Source organism: Chelmon rostratus, chromosome 12, assembly GCF_017976325.1.
Source record: "Chelmon rostratus isolate fCheRos1 chromosome 12, fCheRos1.pri, whole genome shotgun sequence".
NCBI lineage: Eukaryota > Metazoa > Chordata > Actinopteri > Chaetodontiformes > Chaetodontidae > Chelmon > Chelmon rostratus.
The window spans coordinates 15,968,306-15,985,635 of record NC_055669.1 but is presented as its reverse complement, the minus strand read 5'-3'; the positions used below and the strand labels follow the sequence as shown (position 1 = coordinate 15,985,635).

The following is a 17,330-nucleotide window of genomic DNA, read 5'->3' as shown; positions in this document are numbered from 1 at the left end:
AAAAGCATAACGAGAGAGTTCATTTGTTCCCCTTAAGACTGGGGTTTAGTGACTTAATTGTGCAGGAGTCAAGCATTGTTACCACTGCTGTGCTGCTTATGGCTAAGTGTACAGTATTCAGCATTCAGGGAAGATTGCTGTTGGCGTGTTGACATCTCATTTCAACCTGACACCCACATCTTTATTTTTCTCAGTATCTTATTTCTCTGTCTGTCTTTCCATCCCGCTGTTTCTCTCTCTCTCTCTCTGCCTCTTACATAAAAGGCACATCAGCATCACGTTTGCAGACCAGTTAGTGCCGGCCTAAACGGCTGAACAGCTGTGTTTCTGACAGATTTCCATGGAATTCACAAGATATTAAAGAATCGCTTTAATAGTCCGTTTTGAACAGTTGTTACCGAACAGCAGTGGTTGCTTCAGTGGGATGGTTTAAAAAGTCCCTCATTAGGCATCCGTCAAATCTTGCAACATCACATTTTGCTTTCAGTTTCAATAAATGGCTCATTAGCCAAAAGAAAGCACTGTTTGGCACAAAGTAACAGCTCATTCTTCACAAGTCTTTGACTGGTTGTGGATCTTCAAGTCTTCACACCCATTCAGGACAATCAACAAACAACTGATTATAAAATTAGCCTGTAACGTCTTATAGTAATCCACTGATTGATAACACAAAATGATCTTAGCAATGGGTAAAAATAGTTTTAATACTTTCGGCTATGAAACCATTAGAATGCGTTGTAACTAACCAGATGGTGGAAGCTGCAATTTTCCAAAGAAGGAAATTGTTGTCTTTTACCAGCGAACCCATAAAGCCCACAAAAAGTGTTGAGTGTTACTAAAAATAGAGATTTGGCGTAGGATGTCACTTGAAGGCCAGTGGTGGAAGTTGTGTAACAGTTTGATGGAGTTCAGGGAGTTGGGAGCGAGCTGTGGTGTGGGCGCAATTAAACTATTTTTTCTCAATTAACCATACGTTTTTTAATTAATCATTTGGTCTGTAAACTCTATAATAAAAGTGATTCATAATCAAAATGGTTGTCAGTTAATTTTCTGTGGATCGGCAAGTCAGTGAATTGGTTTATCGTTTCAGCTCTACTGTGTGTTTGTGATGCTCGAGAGATGCATGAATTATAGCAGACAGAGCACATATCATAGTAAAGTTTTAAATCTGCATTCTCTCCAATGGCCAGCAGAGGGCGACTCCTCTGGTCGCAAACAGAAGTTTAGTTGTATGTGAGCTAATGAGAAAATGGCCCTACTTCTTACTTGATTTATTACCTTAGTAAACAATTTCCTAATGAGTTTCATTTTGCAAATTATGCTCCCATTTAGAGAAAAACAGATGATAAAGCAGGGTATGCTTAAGGGCCTGGCTACCTTGTGATTGACAAGTTGCTACGATGGCACGTCCTTGGGTTCTCAGTCAGATCCAACCAGAATAGAGGCGTAGCAATGCACATCCTTCCCAAGCTCCACCCTTTTGTTCAAATATGGCCACTTCTGGCTAAAAACAATAACAGGATGGTGACGGCCATAATGCCAAACTCAAGGCTTCAGAATGGTGGTCCACAAACAAGTGGGTGATGTCATGGTGGCTCCATCCTCTGCTAATTATACAGTCTATGGTTTTCATGTCTTGGGTTGTGTTTAATTCCAGTAATATTTATGCACAATAAATTTAGACAAGTAGTCTTCACATAAGAGCTAAAAGAGAGTGAATGTTGGACTGAAATTCGTCAGAGGGCCAAAAACACAACTCACAGTAACTGCTGGATGTGTAAATGAACAAATGTTTGCTAACAAGTTCCCTTTATCAACTTTTTAATCAACAATTTATTGAAAAGTGAGTCAGTGATGTTTTCGCATCTTGTTTGAGTTGCTCCCAAAACACAGTTACTGCAGTTTTACATAGTGGTGTTAACACCACTAAAGAAAAGTAGAGGTTCAGTGCCACTCTGGTTTTAAGTCTCAAGCCTGCTTCACCTCTACACCTAGTCGCACTTTATGTAACCACACCCGACAGTGAAGTTGCACTTAAAAATGTGACATTGCAGTGATTTCTAAAGACTCAACTGTTTTTCCAACGCAACTGAAATCATGTCACATACGATATAAAATGCACAAAGTCGTCAATGTACTTTCTGCAGCGCACAGATCATCTCGTTCAAATCCAGCCACAGCTGGTTGGTGACTGACGACCTGGTTTCCTGCCACCTATCTGACACATTTTCTGGTAGCACATATGCCGCTCTCCTCTCTCTCTCCCTCTCAAACACGCACACACAAACACACACACTGTGACTCTCTCCCACTCTGGTGGCACAGTACAAGTAAGTCAGACTTAAAAGAAAACACACATGTGTCATAGAGGCCGGTTGGGAATAAAATCGAGGCCACTGGGCCAGTGCTGGCGGCATTCATTCCATTTCATATTAATGAAATGCTAGAAGCGAATCTGCTGGGACACTGAGCTCAATTAAAATCCTTAATCTGAGTGAAAGAGTGTGTAGCAAAAAGGACCACAGCTATAACAACTTACCCACAAACCAATTTAATTCACTGGGATTCCTAAAATGGTCAATTATATCCCGCGGCAAACAGATTGGCGCAGGTGGACATGATGCTTTGATTAGCAATAAAACATCTCCCAAATGACTTGGGCATGCGTGTGCTTGTTACTCCATTTAAAAGGCTGAAGGTACAGACTGTTGCCAGTGAACCTGTTGCCCTTATGTTGTTAAATTAGTTCTGACAACCCCCTCATCAGACCTAAATGATATTTATCCCCTGCTGTGCCTGCTCACTTAGCCCTGTGTGAGTGACTCTCAGCATCCCATCGTGTTGTATGAAGGATATCAGCTTTCCTTTGTTGCGCCCAGTCTGCTGTCCCTCTTACAGAGTGTGACTCTTTGCTAAAATTGTTGCTCTTTAGACACGATGAATAATACAACTGGGTGGGAGTTGGGAGTGATTCATTAGCCATCTGGCAAAAAGACAGACACATAGGAGTGAGGAAAGACTTATACTCTTCTGTGTCTGTCTTTGCACGCCAAAGCAGTTTGCATCTGTATCATCTGATGTGCGTGTGCATAAATGGCCAGATGAACCTATTAAAGGGCCCCATGGCAAACATTTGCTGTCCCCACATCCTCAACTATCTCCTGTGCGTTGTGTACGCACCCTATCATCTCCTGTCCAGTTTCAGAGTGCCCAGCGGTATATGCAAATCTTGTCACTTGCCTAAAGATGCTTAAAACAACCCGTGCTGGATTGCTTCTGCCTGGCCTGGCTTTTTCTGTGCGCTGTGTTCATTTGTGGCCTTTTAATTAACAAGACTTTATTTAGGAATATGTGCAGTGTCAACAAAATATAAACAAAATGATTACAGTCTTTAAACTAAATTTTCTGACAGAGTGCCCACAAATTTGCATTCAATCTAAAACCGAATGACCCTCAGGTCCACTGGGACCCTGGAGCCAGTTGCTCCAGCCGTTCATAAGTTCAAGCTTAGTCTAGTTGCAAGACAAGTATTTAGAGATCTGAGCACAAAATAAACGGGTTGCACCACACAACCTAGTTCTTAAACAATGATTACCTGTTACGAAATATTTGCAACCAGCAACTGTCTCAGTGTGGATTCTTAAACCTCATAATGAGCAGGTGGCACCATTGTATGAATGTGTGTGTGAGTGGGTGAATGCAAACTTGTGCTGTAAAAGTGCTTTGAGTGTTCATCGCACTAGAAAAGTATTCTAACATTTACTTGACATTACTGAAGTTTTAAGGGTGCAGCTTGACAAGCCTTGTGTCCTTCTGTACATGTTGGTAAATTAGTCTCATCTCTTTGTATGTGGACCATGTTTGGCATTGCACTGACCAGTAAGCGCCAGTCCCACTGCACATCTGAACCTCAAAACTCTGCGTGAAATTGCAGACGAAAGTGCTTCCAGCCATGTCAGTGACTTAAAAAAACTAACTCAGAAATTAAGAGTGAAACTTCAAGATCTTGTCCACATCATTTGCATTATTCCAGGAGTTGTAAAGGACAGCTGCAGTGGTCTCAGTGCAAATTTTGTTCTCATAATTGAACTGAACAAACAATAGCTTACAGTCCCATGTGGTTTTTCTTTGGGAAAACATACACCCAGCCATTTATTCTATGACTAATAGTGAACAAATGTCTTTTTTTAATGTAATCCCAATTCAACAGAGCAATATTAATGTCGCCATTACACGCGTGGTTTACGTTTTTTCCAGGTTTAATTCAAAGCCATTAATTTGTTGACGCCCTGTGTTGATGTTGAGTCAACTGCACATTACCATATGCAGAGCTGTGCTGAAATGGTGAGCAACGTGATGCTGCTGATCACTGTAGTTTTTGGTGGTGTTCTCAGTGTAGGTGGAGGTGTGTGGGAGAGGCCGCATTCTGTGCATGTAATGAATCCAGCCTCTCCAGAGCCAGTTCAGTACAATACTGTGCAACAGTGCTTCACTTAAAGAGCAAACGAGGAAGAGATTAACCTCTCACTATGCACATTAACTTGTTACAGTTGAATCTGTAGAGGGGTGTGTGTGTGTGTGTGTATGTGTGTGTGTGTGCAGCTGTCCTCTGTCCTGTAGTGTCTCTTTACTGTACTGAAAGCCCTGTTAAAGTGATTGTGGTTTGTGTTTCTTCATGCCCAGTGGATTTTCACTCCTATAAAACTGTATTTTTTAAAAAAAGGAAGGGAAGGAAGATTTAGCTATATAGAACAATGCATGCAAACTAAAAATGAACATTAAAAGAGCGAAACAAGACAAAACAAAATAAAATGTGAACACATGCATTCTCAGAAAGTCTTCAGGGGACAGCGATATGTAAAGCCATCATCTACATAATTATTATGGAAACATTGTTACTGTGATTAGTATGAACTAGTGGAAGGATATAGATTAAATAAAACAGGACCAAGAATTGAACCCTGTGGAACCCCAGATGCATTTGTTTAAACCACTTTAGATCTGTTCCCCGTTGCTTCACCCAATTTTCAAGTTTATGAAACAATATTTTGTGTTTCCAAAGAGGTTGGATGCAAATTTGTCCAAGCAGCATTGCAAGTAAATTGTATTTATCATATTGGACGCTGAAAGACAACAAAACTGTTGATTGCATGATTACTGATTGTGTCAGTGAATTTTGTCTCTGCGTGAAAACAATTTCTAAACTAAACAAAAGAAAATGGCCACTGTGTGTGTGTAGGGATGATTCATGAGCTGCCACAAGCAGACAGAATATTTGCTTTAATTTTGAGGAAGCCTCCGCTGAATTGTTGCGCTCAAAGTGCAGCCTTGAAGGAACTGTGCTGCAGCCTGCCTTTGTTCAACGTGTTTGGTTTGAAGGCTATTTCCACAGACTCCCACTCCTCTGCTCTGTCTCAGTGTCTCTCGCTGTGTCATCTCTTTGTCTCACTCACTCAGTCACTCATTTACTACATTGAAATGCACACTAAAGCCCAATTACTGCTAATAACCACACTGAAGTAATAGTGATTGTTTGGTATCCTCACTGGTGACACAAAATAGGATAAAGCCGAATAGAAAGACTTCATTTGTGTTCATTGTTTGTCGTGTCGATTAATTTACATTAGGCATTTTAAGTAGGTTTACAGTCTGCTCAAGTTTCAACCTTAATCTGTTTAATAGATATTTGTATGAATTTTTTCGAGCATTTAAATGCATATTACACTTTATTTTCATGAGGAGTGTGCTCAGCCTTTTATTCAATTCAACTTTATTGTCATTGTACTAATACTCAGGTATACAATATAACAAAAAGCATATGCACTGGTCTCTCAGTCGCTGTACAACATACAGCACATACAGTACATACAGCAGTGCGGCAAAACAGTGCAAAATAACAACACAGTGCAGGACAACAGTAAACAACTGCACAATTGTATTGTATAATGAGGTAGAATGGTAGTATGTGTGAGTTAGCGTTAAGTATACTGGATGGGTGCCAGTAAGGTGCAGTATACCCAATGTGACAGAGTGCAGTGCAGTAGTGTTCACTGAACCAATCATTAGGTATCAGCGGAGATCCAATGGATAAATAAATAAAGTAATAATAAAATATAATCATGTTATTGTGTCTAATAAAATACAACCACTACTACTATGAATAGTAGTAATAGTCATAGAACAATAACATGAATAACAATGTACGATTGCAATGGATAATAACTAATGCAACTTAGTAGCACAATATACAACAATGCAATACAATACAATATACAATAATGATAATAATAGTAATAGAATAATGATAGTGTAATAATGCATTTATATGATAAATGCAATCGTGCAATATAATAAATAACAACAACACCAATATATACCAATAATGTTGTGTGATCTTTGTCAATTCTGAGACATGACTGAGAGTCTGCAGCTGCATTAACAGCTCCATGAGGCTGCACTGAGCTAAATGCACATGTCAGCATACTATTAATCACACAGTGACAATGTTGCTGTTGATGTTAAGCAGGTATAATGTTAGCTATCTTAGTTCAGCATGTTAACATACTAATATTTGCTTATAAGCCCAAAACACAACTGAGGCTGATGGAAATGTCATGTCTATCAGGTATTCACCAACTGACCAACCAATCAGCAAAGTGCCATTGCCATCCTTAGAGCCAAGCTGCTAGCATGGCTAAAATTAATCCTGATGATGCCATATTATCTTGACTTATGCCAGGCTGCAGATTTATAACTTAAAGGCTGTATAAGGAAAGATCAGTTTTATTATGGAAAATGTAGCACTTTGTGAGCTTGACCCATATTCAGGCGTGAACATCAGCATATCTTGGCCTCAGCTGGACTGATTCTGACATCTCTCCAGAGTCCCTCAGCTTTACAGAAGTGCAACCCTAATTCCTGCAGAACCTCTTTAATACGTGTGGTTCTATATACACTGTTTGTGATGGAAAACTGATCATTTTTCCATAGAGAAGTTGGCCTACAGTAGAGAGCATGCTCCTTAAACCAACTGCTGCTTTTAAAGGGGGAGAAAGAATTTGATGTGATTGGTCATTACAGAAGCCACAACTCTACCTGCTCAGGTGATACTGCTGAATTCCTCCTACGAATGTAATGATCCTACTTCACTGCTCACTCAGTCAAACGGGCCATAACTAGTGGCCTTCTGCCTACTCCAAACCAACCAACAGCGCAGGACAACACATGGATTTACTGGACTGTACTCTCAACTCAAAAACTTACATTGTCTGCCATTAGAGGCATATTTGGGGTGTTTTATATTGAGTTGTTCAGATTTTGGGCGTCAAGATCAGTTTACCTGTAATGGGAAATCACTCTGCAGCATCTCTCGTGTAAACCCACGTTTTAACTTGCAAAGTACGAACACACATGGCGATCTCTTGATGTGATCCATGTTTTTAGATCATCTGGAACCGTAGCATCAGTCGTCCTGCACATGCTGTCGCACAAACGCGGTGGTAATGGAGAGTGAGCTTTTCACCACTCTGAACAGCGCTTTCAGGTTCATCCGCAGTCGTGTGAACGTGGCCTCACTCATTCACTCGCTCATTCGGCCTCTCTCCCTCCCACTGCTTTCAGGAGAGATTCTGCGTGGGCTTACACTTGAGTTTCTGCCATGTGCTTCCTACCCCTTGTTCACACACACACGCACACACACATTTACCCTCCCCCACATTTCCTACCACTGGCCAAAGATTTTATGAGTTTGTATATTTGCATCTCTGTGTGTAACAGAGAGATGGACAAATCTGCAGAATAATTATGATTTCTTGGATAGTTTTCACATCTGAGTTACAATATTACTGAGCATATTAGCTGTGGACATTGACCCTCTCGTCTCATCTCTGATTACGGGTCATCAAATTGGCTGGTTTGATATTGACTTGATTTGCAAAATGTAGCTCCATGAAAATGTTTTTGGACTGCACTACTTGTATATTGTTTGATAAAACATGATCTTTTTCTTATTATAAAAAAAAAAACATCAAATCTGCTTTCGCCATGGTTACAAGAAACATTCAGATGTGATTTCTGGTGCGCGTTGGTTAGAGATTGCCTGTCGGTTGCCGCTCCTGACGCTGTTTTTCAGTGTTTGTGTGTAGGTGGAGGGACATCAATGTGTGCGTGGGCAGATGTGAGTAGAGATGCCTGCCAGGTGTATGTGGCTGTGCATTCTTTGTCTCTCACCATACAAGCGTGCTACACTAAATGGATATACTGTACCGCTGCGTGACATCAAATCAGTCTATTTTTTGCCTTTTTCCTTTAAAATGACTCATCACCAAAACTGCCCTTGAATTGCGTCCTGTTGCCTTTTACCTATTTTTGTCATCGAATTTGTCCAACACCGCAGACAAAAACCGTTAATCTCGAGAAGGGAAAAAGAGACTTTGTACCTAATTTAGCCACTAATGGGTGTTTTTCATATGTCCCTGTTGCATTTTCTCTATTATTACCCAAATGACTTTCTCCTTTTCAGGCCATCACAACTAATACCTTTTAATTTAGCTTAAAAAAATAATGGAAGATAGATAACAATGTATCCAACAGTCCTACTATGAAAAATACCTGTGAATCAAGTAAACAAAATCATGTATGTGTGTGTGTGTGTGTGTGTGTGTGTGTGTGTGTGTGTGTGTGTGTGTGTTTTTCATCAGGATCCTGGCCACTGCTGGTGCCCACATGAACATCCCAGTCGACCTTCGGACCCTGAGGGCTGTGCGAGTGCTGAGACCCCTCAAACTCGTCTCCGGGATCCCCAGTGAGTCTGTTGTTGACCTCTAATCCTTTGCTGTAAGGTTGAACAAAGTGGTGTAGTACTGCAAATAAGAAGTGATTTATTCTTTGTAGGATTTTCGGTTCACAGATCTAGTCGAGAATGTCTGAATGAAGTAAGTCTCGCTTTGTGCTTGTACTTTGTAGTCCATAATTTCAAGGTTCAGGGTTAATTTTAAGGCCCTTTTGAGCTAAAATCATATGAATTTAGCACTGGCACTGGAGTCATTCTTTCCATTAAACATCTTAAACCTATGTATTTGCCACATTCAGAAGCTGCTGTGTCCTGCGAGTCATTGGCACCTTTGTTTCATCAAAACCTGTGAAAAAACAGCTTAGACATGTAGAAACATGCTGAGAGACATGTTGAAAAGCACGTGTCCTGCAGTTTCTTGCCATTGTTGACAGCTAATTGTCACGTGTATAGTAACAAAGTTGCATTTTTTAAAATCAGTTATGCATCAAATAACATTTAGGTGAACCAACAAACAGTAAGATTTACTTACAAATACATGGTTGGCGTTGGACTTTCATTTACATTAATGTAAGCAGGAACAATACTGTGCTGTTATTCTTTAATGAGATGTCTTTTTCTTTGTAAACTCTTTAAGGCCTGCAGATTGTGCTGAAGTCCATCATGAAGGCCATGATCCCGCTGCTCCAGATCGGCCTTCTCTTGTTCTTCGCCATCCTCATGTTTGCCATCATCGGTCTGGAGTTCTACAGCGGGAAGCTTCATCACACCTGCCTGCCATCTGTCGACATCCTCGGTACGGTCCATGCGCGATGCTAGCAGTCCACGCACCACGTGCATTTTTGTTTTATGTTAGTTTCTTGTTTGAACAGCATGAAAGTAAGTAGTTAGACAGCTTTGCATCTGACCCTGCCTTAGTGCAAGTTTTTTACCAAAGTTTTCACCCTCTAGTTTTGACTCAAGAGAGGCATTATGATATCCAACAGTTTGAGTGTATAAGGATACATTTTGGCTTGACCACCTCGCCATCTGTGGGCACCTCCTGTCCTGAGGTACGACTGCTTTTATCGCAGTTGCACTGCCTTTAGAAGATTATAGTCATGCTTTGTTTTTGGCTTTTTTAAGATGGCTTTACCAGCAGGTATACCACCTATGTGGTTTACTCATTGTTCTCAAACAGGGGGTGTGAACACATTTGTTTGAGAACCTGAGGCTTTCGTAGATTACAGTAGCAGCGAGCTCAGAGGTATTATTAGAGTTGTTGCTGGCTGATTTAGCTACTGCTTAATTAGTCAACAACTACTCTCTAATCACAGGCCACACCACAGCATTTACTGTCATCTCCCAACGCAACTCAAAAATGGATTGAGATAAAAAGCTGCATAAGTTCTCAGCAGCAGGAAAAGATATTTATCCCTTGATTCTCAAACAGCCCCCAAAACACAATGTGCAGATATAAAAATACTGTGCTTTGAATAGTAATTTGAGTCTGGTATGTTTTTTTACACAAAACGTTACATATACAGCATATATTTACAGCCACTTCTTCTCTTTCATTGTAAAATATGCAAATATTGTTCATTTAACTATTGGTTTGCACATCGTACTTGTGTTAGTTGCATGCTCATACGTGCACATTTTAACTAATTTAAGGTGAGTACGGAGAACCTTTCCCTCTTCAGCCTGCCAGTGTCAAACTCTGCACACACATCATTCTGCACAGTGAAGTAACAGTAAGCAAAACACATACTTGAGTGAAAGGGGGCCTTAAAATGTATTTCTATTACATGGAATGCATAAAATGCAATTAAGTGCTTATTTAGTTGAACAGCAACATGCATGACCAATGTAATCAATGACAAGAGGTTCAAGTATGGTGGAAAGCCGAACATCAGGTGAAAATGGTAATACTGCACGCATTGGATGTTATGTTCTTTTTTTGTAGACAATGAGACTGTTGACTCATCAGAGTTGGCATTCGCCTGCGGAGTGAGGAAGTGTCCAGAGAGGTACGACTGCAATGACACCTGGATCGGGCCCAATGACGGCATCACACAGTTCGACAACATCCTGTTTGCTGTTCTCACAGTCTTCCAGTGTATCACCATGGAGGGATGGACAGCCGTTCTCTATAATGTGAGCTCAAGAGTTCAGTTCTGAACCATGAAGCAATCCCGCAGTTGTTGTTTATGTGTAATAACGAGTGAATGAATGTCGTGAATTTCAGACCAACGATGCCTTGGGTCCCACATGGAACTGGATGTACTTCATTCCTCTCATCATCATTGGCTCGTTCTTTGTGCTGAACCTGGTGTTGGGTGTCCTGTCAGGGTGAGTGTGACTCTTCCTGTGTGTATAACATTGGTGTTTCCGTCTGGATTAAGCATCATGATGGCGGTTTTTAATGCTTCCCTCTTCAGAGAATTTGCCAAGGAGAGGGAGAGGGTGGAGAATAGGCGGGCTTTCATGAAGCTACGCCGCCAGCAGCAGGTGGAACGAGAACTGAACGGCTACCGAGCCTGGATAGACAGGGCAGGTACTGGGCAGCAGAGCAACTTCACATCCGCAGACACACACTTGTTGTTTAGTATTTATCAGTATACAGCAAGGAAGAGGCTTGCAATGAGTGAGCAGGCAGCTGTTTGCAGCTGTTTGCTGATAAGTGAACCTGTTAGTTGTGACTTGTGAGAGTTGTACTCATCACTCAATCACCTGAACTACCTCTTAAGTGGTGCTATCAGTCCAGATGCTTTTCAGCTATCAGCATTTAAGGGTTTGTTCACAACAGACAAAATCTGAAAAAAGACATCTGACAAGCAAAACAACGTTTCCAAAACGTTTAGATGGTGCAGAAATGATCTAAAATTATAATGTTGATAAGAGCTGTGAATGATATTGAGCCTCAAGTTTTACAACTCTCAACTCTTTTAAAATTGTACGAAGAAGTCAAAAGCATTTAAATTTTTTCTTGCACAAAAATCCTGTAAAGCCACAACTTATTGTTAGGCTTTGGCTTTTGTACGGATTAAACAAACAAGATATTATGTGTCAATTAGTGAGTTTTAAAGGTCTCATTAAGCGGATCTGGTTATCTTTGGCTAGAGCCAGGCTAGCTGTTTCCCCCTGTTTCCAGTCTTTATGCTAAGCTAAGCTAACCGACTCCTGTGGTCTCATATTTAACAGCCATGAGAGTTGTATCACTTATCTTGTATAACTCTCAAAAGGCAAGAAAGTGTGTTTCCCAAAATGTCAAACTGCTCCTTTAATCTCAGGACAAATTAAATGTTATTATTATTTTGTGAGACAGAATTCAGATGTACAGAAAGTGTATGATTACAATAATTCAACATCAGTCTCTTTTCTGGCTGGTTTTGTAAAGCAATCACTCTGCTACAGACACTTTCAGAGTTTTTGGACCTACAGTAGAGTAGCTCCGTTGAGTTGCGCACACACACACACACACACACACACATATACACACATGCATGTGCGCACACACACATACACACACACACACACACACGCACACACACACACACACGCATGCATGCGTGCACACACACACAGTGCTGTAATGGCAATCTACATTGCTGCTCTCCCACGCAAGTAGAGGGTGAGAAAAAGGTGACACTGACTCACTAACTTAAATTTGTGTGCATTTAGGTGTGTGCGCGTTCACATGCATGTGTGTGTGTGAGAGAGAGAGCTGCGGTGCATATTTATGTGTGCATGGATGTGGGTGAGTGTGGGAGGAGAGAGAGAAAGGGGAGAGAGAGAGATATTGAGAGAATGTAAGAGAGAATAAGAGCTCTTTATCTGAGGAAGGTCACACTGGCCTCTCAAAGCACACGTTTAGATCAAATTGGCCTCAGTTCCTGTAAATGTTTGCAGACATCCTAAAGAATACAAGCCTGCACTGTATATGTGTCTGATGGTTGAAATTGTGCTATAATGAAAACAAATACGTCTGTGTATAACCTCTGGCTGTTTTGTATTACAGAGGAGGTAATGCTTGCAGAGGAGAATAAAAATTCAGGGAGGTCACCGTTAGATGGTGAGTTCACACACTTTAGACTAATCACACTTACACTGAGTGCATCTATGGTTATCACATGTTATATAATGGCCACAAAAATACTCTGTCTGATTGCATTAATCAGTGTCTGTTTTAACTGCACGTGGAAGCATGTCAAACCTTGTACCGGTCAACAGTTTAACCACATCTGCACTGTAAGTCATTGTGCAAGCTGCAGCTGGTAACCATAGCAACAACACTAATGCTTGTTTTACCAGTTAGTCTCGCTGGTGTGACGCTAAAGCCCCTTTCAGACATGCACCTCGCTACATAAACACGTTGGCAATTTAACATGTCGGTCTCATGGGTCACTCTTACGTAAAAATCTGCAATCTGAGTGCACCTTGTGTTCGGCCGTATTGAGAGCGCTGTATGATTATTTATCACTCAGTTACTTGTGCTTACTTCAAAGAAGATGAAATCGTCTTAATAAAGAAAGGAGATATTGTGCATGAGTTGATGACACACAATCATCATCAGACCAGCAGCAGCCCTCCTTATATTTTCAATTTTCATTCATGCTAGCTGCATGAGATCCAACAAATGGCTTCACACATTGCAAGTGAACGAATAGGAATTAAACAGCTTGTCATGGCTGTGCACTGCTGGACATTGTAAAACAGGCAGTAAGGTTAAATGCAAGTCATAAACTGAATTAACGGCTGATGAAACTGACAAGCGTTGTGAGTGTAAGTGTTGATTATTTGTTAATTCAGGCATCAGTGGCAAAATGAGTTTTAAAATCCATCCCTGATTTATCCTGTGAGAGAACCAAGAACGCTCTTCATTTCACCTTTGTTCTCCAGCAGTGCCACCGCTCCCTCTCAGGCAGGAGCTCTCCGGATAAAGCCATAACAAACATTTCCGCAAGCGAATGATAAAAAGCCATCACTGTAACCACACTGACCCAGGGGTTAAATCGACCACAAACGCAGCCTCTCTTTGCTCTTTTGCCAAGTGGCCATGTTAGTAGGGTGTTAAATTTAAAATCAGAATGAGTCACTTTGCTTTGACAATTGTAGATATATTTCTTTCTTTGGAAATTTATTGAAACTGATTCAAATGTTTCATAATGTCAAGTTTTTGTGGAATGTTTTTAGTGCTAAAGAGGGCGAGTAAGAAGACCGGCGCTCGGAGAGGAGCGCCAGGGGACGAGAAGTTCACCGACACGTCTACAGCCAGTGAGTGAAGAACTTACTCTTACAGTTACAGTTACGCTGTATGCGTACATGTGAACCACCTCCTCACCCTCCAGCCGTCTTCTCTCCGTCTGTCTCTCTCAGGCATGTCACGATCGAGGATGAACTTCCGCAGCGGCCGGCGTGGCCCCGCTGCCTACCTGCGGCGTAAAGAGCGCATGTTACGCATCTCCATCCGCCGCATGGTGAAGACAGACACCTTCTACCTGATGGTGCTCAGTCTTGTGGCTCTCAACACCATCTGCGTGGCCATCGTCCACCACAACCAGCCCGACTGGCTGACCATCTTCCTCTGTGGGTTTTTTTTGGTACATTGTTCTATGGTTATGTCTGATGAATGCGTTCTTAGTGGCAGACAGATGCCTCCTTCTCCTGATTGCTTTTTTTGTTTTCTTATTTGTAGACTATGCAGAGTTTGTTTTCCTGGGGCTGTTTTTGGCTGAGATGTTTCTGAAAATGTATGGTCTGGGCTTCCGGCTCTATTTCCATTCATCTTTCAACTGCTTCGACTGTGGGGTGAGGTCCTTCGTCTCTTATTCTGACTCCATATCACAATAGAGAAGAAAAAGCAAAATGGAGCAAAATGAGGAATTTGGATTATCCTGATTAACTGACACTTGCCACGTCAACTCTCATTTAGTCCAGATGACAAAAGAAGGTTAAAAAAAGGTATATCCTGTAGGACATGAGTCTTTGTTGCATGGCTTTGACGTGTTTTGCAGGTCATTGTCGGCAGCATCTTTGAGGTGGTGTGGGGCTTCTTCAGGCCTGGCATGTCATTTGGGATCAGTGTGCTGAGGGCGCTGAGACTCCTGAGAATTTTCAAGATCACCAAGTAAGTGAGACAACAAGACAAAAGCAACACATTTCAGCTAACATGGGCCTGTAGGTTTTTACAGAGCTCTGTTCCGAAAGTCAAACAGTCTGTGATTTCTTTCTGTCAGATACTGGGCCTCTCTCAGGAACCTGGTTGTGTCCCTCATGAGCTCCATGAAGTCCATTATCAGCCTGCTTTTTCTTCTGTTCCTCTTCATCGTGGTGTTTGCTCTGCTGGGGATGCAGCTTTTTGGAGGGAGGTGAGTAAAGCCCGTCAGAACTGACATCCTCTCAGCTATCGAGGACAACTTTCCCCTCTGTTCTCAATTTGTGGAGCTGATTTTCAGAGATCATTTTGACCTATATAAGCGATCGTGAAAAGGTAGCTACGCCCTGCAAACTGAACAGCAGATTCATTCAATGGCGTCTATGATGAAGAGGAGAGGAAATGACATGTCCGGATGAAAATAGCTCTGCATCCTCCTCCTCCTCTTCCTCCGCCTATTCTTCTTTGGTCGTATCTGACCCTGCTTTCTATCTGCCTTCCCTCTAGGTTCATCTTTGAAGATTACACTCCCACCAACTTTGACACATTTCCAGCTGCCATCATGACAGTGTTTCAGGTTTGGCTCCCACAGATCCCCTCGTTCTGCCTGCTCTCCATGACACATTGCACCCTGGGATATTTCTCACCCCAGGCGCAGATTAAACAACTCTGCTCACTCGCTCTCCACCCCCTGCCTCCGCTATCATCCCACACATCCATGCACACATATGCGCACATGAATATCAGAACAAGTCAAACGTGAACGAATCCACATCAGATCTGCTACAAAACCAGTCACACTGTGAAAGAGCGTTTTGATCAGCGCACATAGTAATTACTGATGTTGCTGCCATTTTTAGTACCGCATCTTGAACTGGTTTTGCAAAAAGGGCGTACATCTGCTGTTTAATTCATTTTTAGGCCAAAATTTCTCTTGAATCAAATATGAGTAGTGTTGTTATTCATGCTAAATATTCTGTGCATTTGCCTGCAGATTTTGACTGGGGAGGACTGGAACGAGGTGATGTATAATGGGATCCGCTCGCAGGGTGGAGTGCAGTATGGCATGTGGTCATCGATCTACTTTATAGTGCTCACCCTGTTTGGAAATTGTATCCTTATTACTCTTCAAAAGTGGTTAGAGAGCTCTGACATACAGAAGCGTCTAAACCTGCGCAGCGTCACTATCAGAAAAAGCAAGAGTACTAGTTAACGTTGCTGGTAATTTCAGTCGTTAAATTCATAACGTCACATCACATTTTATACAATGATGATTTTTAAGGAAAATCTTTCAGGAATAGCTCAGCAGTTTGTGAATCATGCGTATTCGCTCTCTTGCACAGAGTTAGATGAGACGTTTAATACCACTCTCATGTCTGCATGGTGAATGTGAAGCTATTTCAAGCAGCTGGTTGTCTTAGCTTAGCATAAAGACTAGAAACTGAAGGGAACAGCTAGCTATCTCAAAAACCATCTTTCAGCACTTTTAAACCTCATGTATTTGCACCTTATATCTGATTAGCTGAACCTAGCAAACATTGAGTGCTGCATAGTCCAGAGTTGTAACATTTGTAGTTCAGTTAAGTACAGGGGATCACTGTGAAGGGGTCAGAGGTCACTGACCAGAAGTCAGTGGACATCCGACACCAAGCACCGTCATCGTACAGTTTTTTTGACCCTTCTCACAATTGAGTCCATGCTATCACGTGACTGACACTCCATATTCGGGTCACATGATGACACTTGAGCCATATCATATCGCTGACGAAGACCATGAGATGCGATTGGAAGTCCCCAAAAAAGAAAGCAAATGCAGCTTGAATCGAGGTTATTCAACATCTGTTTGTATCTTTGAAAGGGAGAGGGGAGCACAAACCCTGATAGGTTCCCACAGTTTGATGCGCTCTTAACTGCCTTCATGACAGACACTCTGCTGAACGTCTTCTTGGCCATCGCTGTGGATAATCTGGCCAACGCACAGGAACTGACAAAGGTTTGCACTGTTTTTATTTTATACAATAAAATATATTTTAGATTTCTTTATGTAGTGCACACCCTCAATCATGTTTGTTACAGGTGTAATATTCAGTAGATTTATGCAGTTCTGGTGTCATAGTACATCAAATGTGTGTATTCATTTTGTCTTTATCAGGATGAAGAGGAGGAAGAGGAATTCTTCAATCAGAGATACGCCAGAGGCAGAGACGGCCTGATATCTGAGTAAGTTCTTGTTCAACAGCTATCAAGATGAATGTTCAAGGATGAGATACCCAGAGCTTTCACAGCTCTTAAGTAGCTCTTAGCTGCTGGTGCACGACTGTTTCTCAGATCAGATCTCCTCTTGAGCAAATGGACAAATCAGATTGGGCTGAACATTTGTCACGATTCTTCAAATTGTTTTGT

General features: G+C 41.5%; 1 protein-coding gene across 1 annotated transcript in view; it reads left to right on the top strand.

Annotated features, from left to right (window-relative positions):
• Window positions 1–17,330, top strand: part of LOC121614526 (voltage-dependent R-type calcium channel subunit alpha-1E-like) — a 52,389-nt gene that overhangs the window by 14,448 nt on the left and 20,611 nt on the right. Inside the window, exons 5-19 of the mRNA XM_041948436.1 lie at window positions 8,700–8,803; window positions 9,429–9,587; window positions 10,737–10,927; window positions 11,019–11,122; window positions 11,212–11,327; window positions 12,792–12,845; window positions 13,967–14,047; window positions 14,150–14,359; window positions 14,469–14,581; window positions 14,788–14,900; window positions 15,010–15,141; window positions 15,435–15,504; window positions 15,922–16,039; window positions 16,853–16,920; window positions 17,080–17,147. Coding sequence (XP_041804370.1) covers window positions 8,700–8,803; window positions 9,429–9,587; window positions 10,737–10,927; window positions 11,019–11,122; window positions 11,212–11,327; window positions 12,792–12,845; window positions 13,967–14,047; window positions 14,150–14,359; window positions 14,469–14,581; window positions 14,788–14,900; window positions 15,010–15,141; window positions 15,435–15,504; window positions 15,922–16,039; window positions 16,853–16,920; window positions 17,080–17,147 — 1,701 coding nt within the window. The remainder of the gene's footprint in view (window positions 1–8,699; window positions 8,804–9,428; window positions 9,588–10,736; window positions 10,928–11,018; window positions 11,123–11,211; window positions 11,328–12,791; window positions 12,846–13,966; window positions 14,048–14,149; window positions 14,360–14,468; window positions 14,582–14,787; window positions 14,901–15,009; window positions 15,142–15,434; window positions 15,505–15,921; window positions 16,040–16,852; window positions 16,921–17,079; window positions 17,148–17,330) is intronic.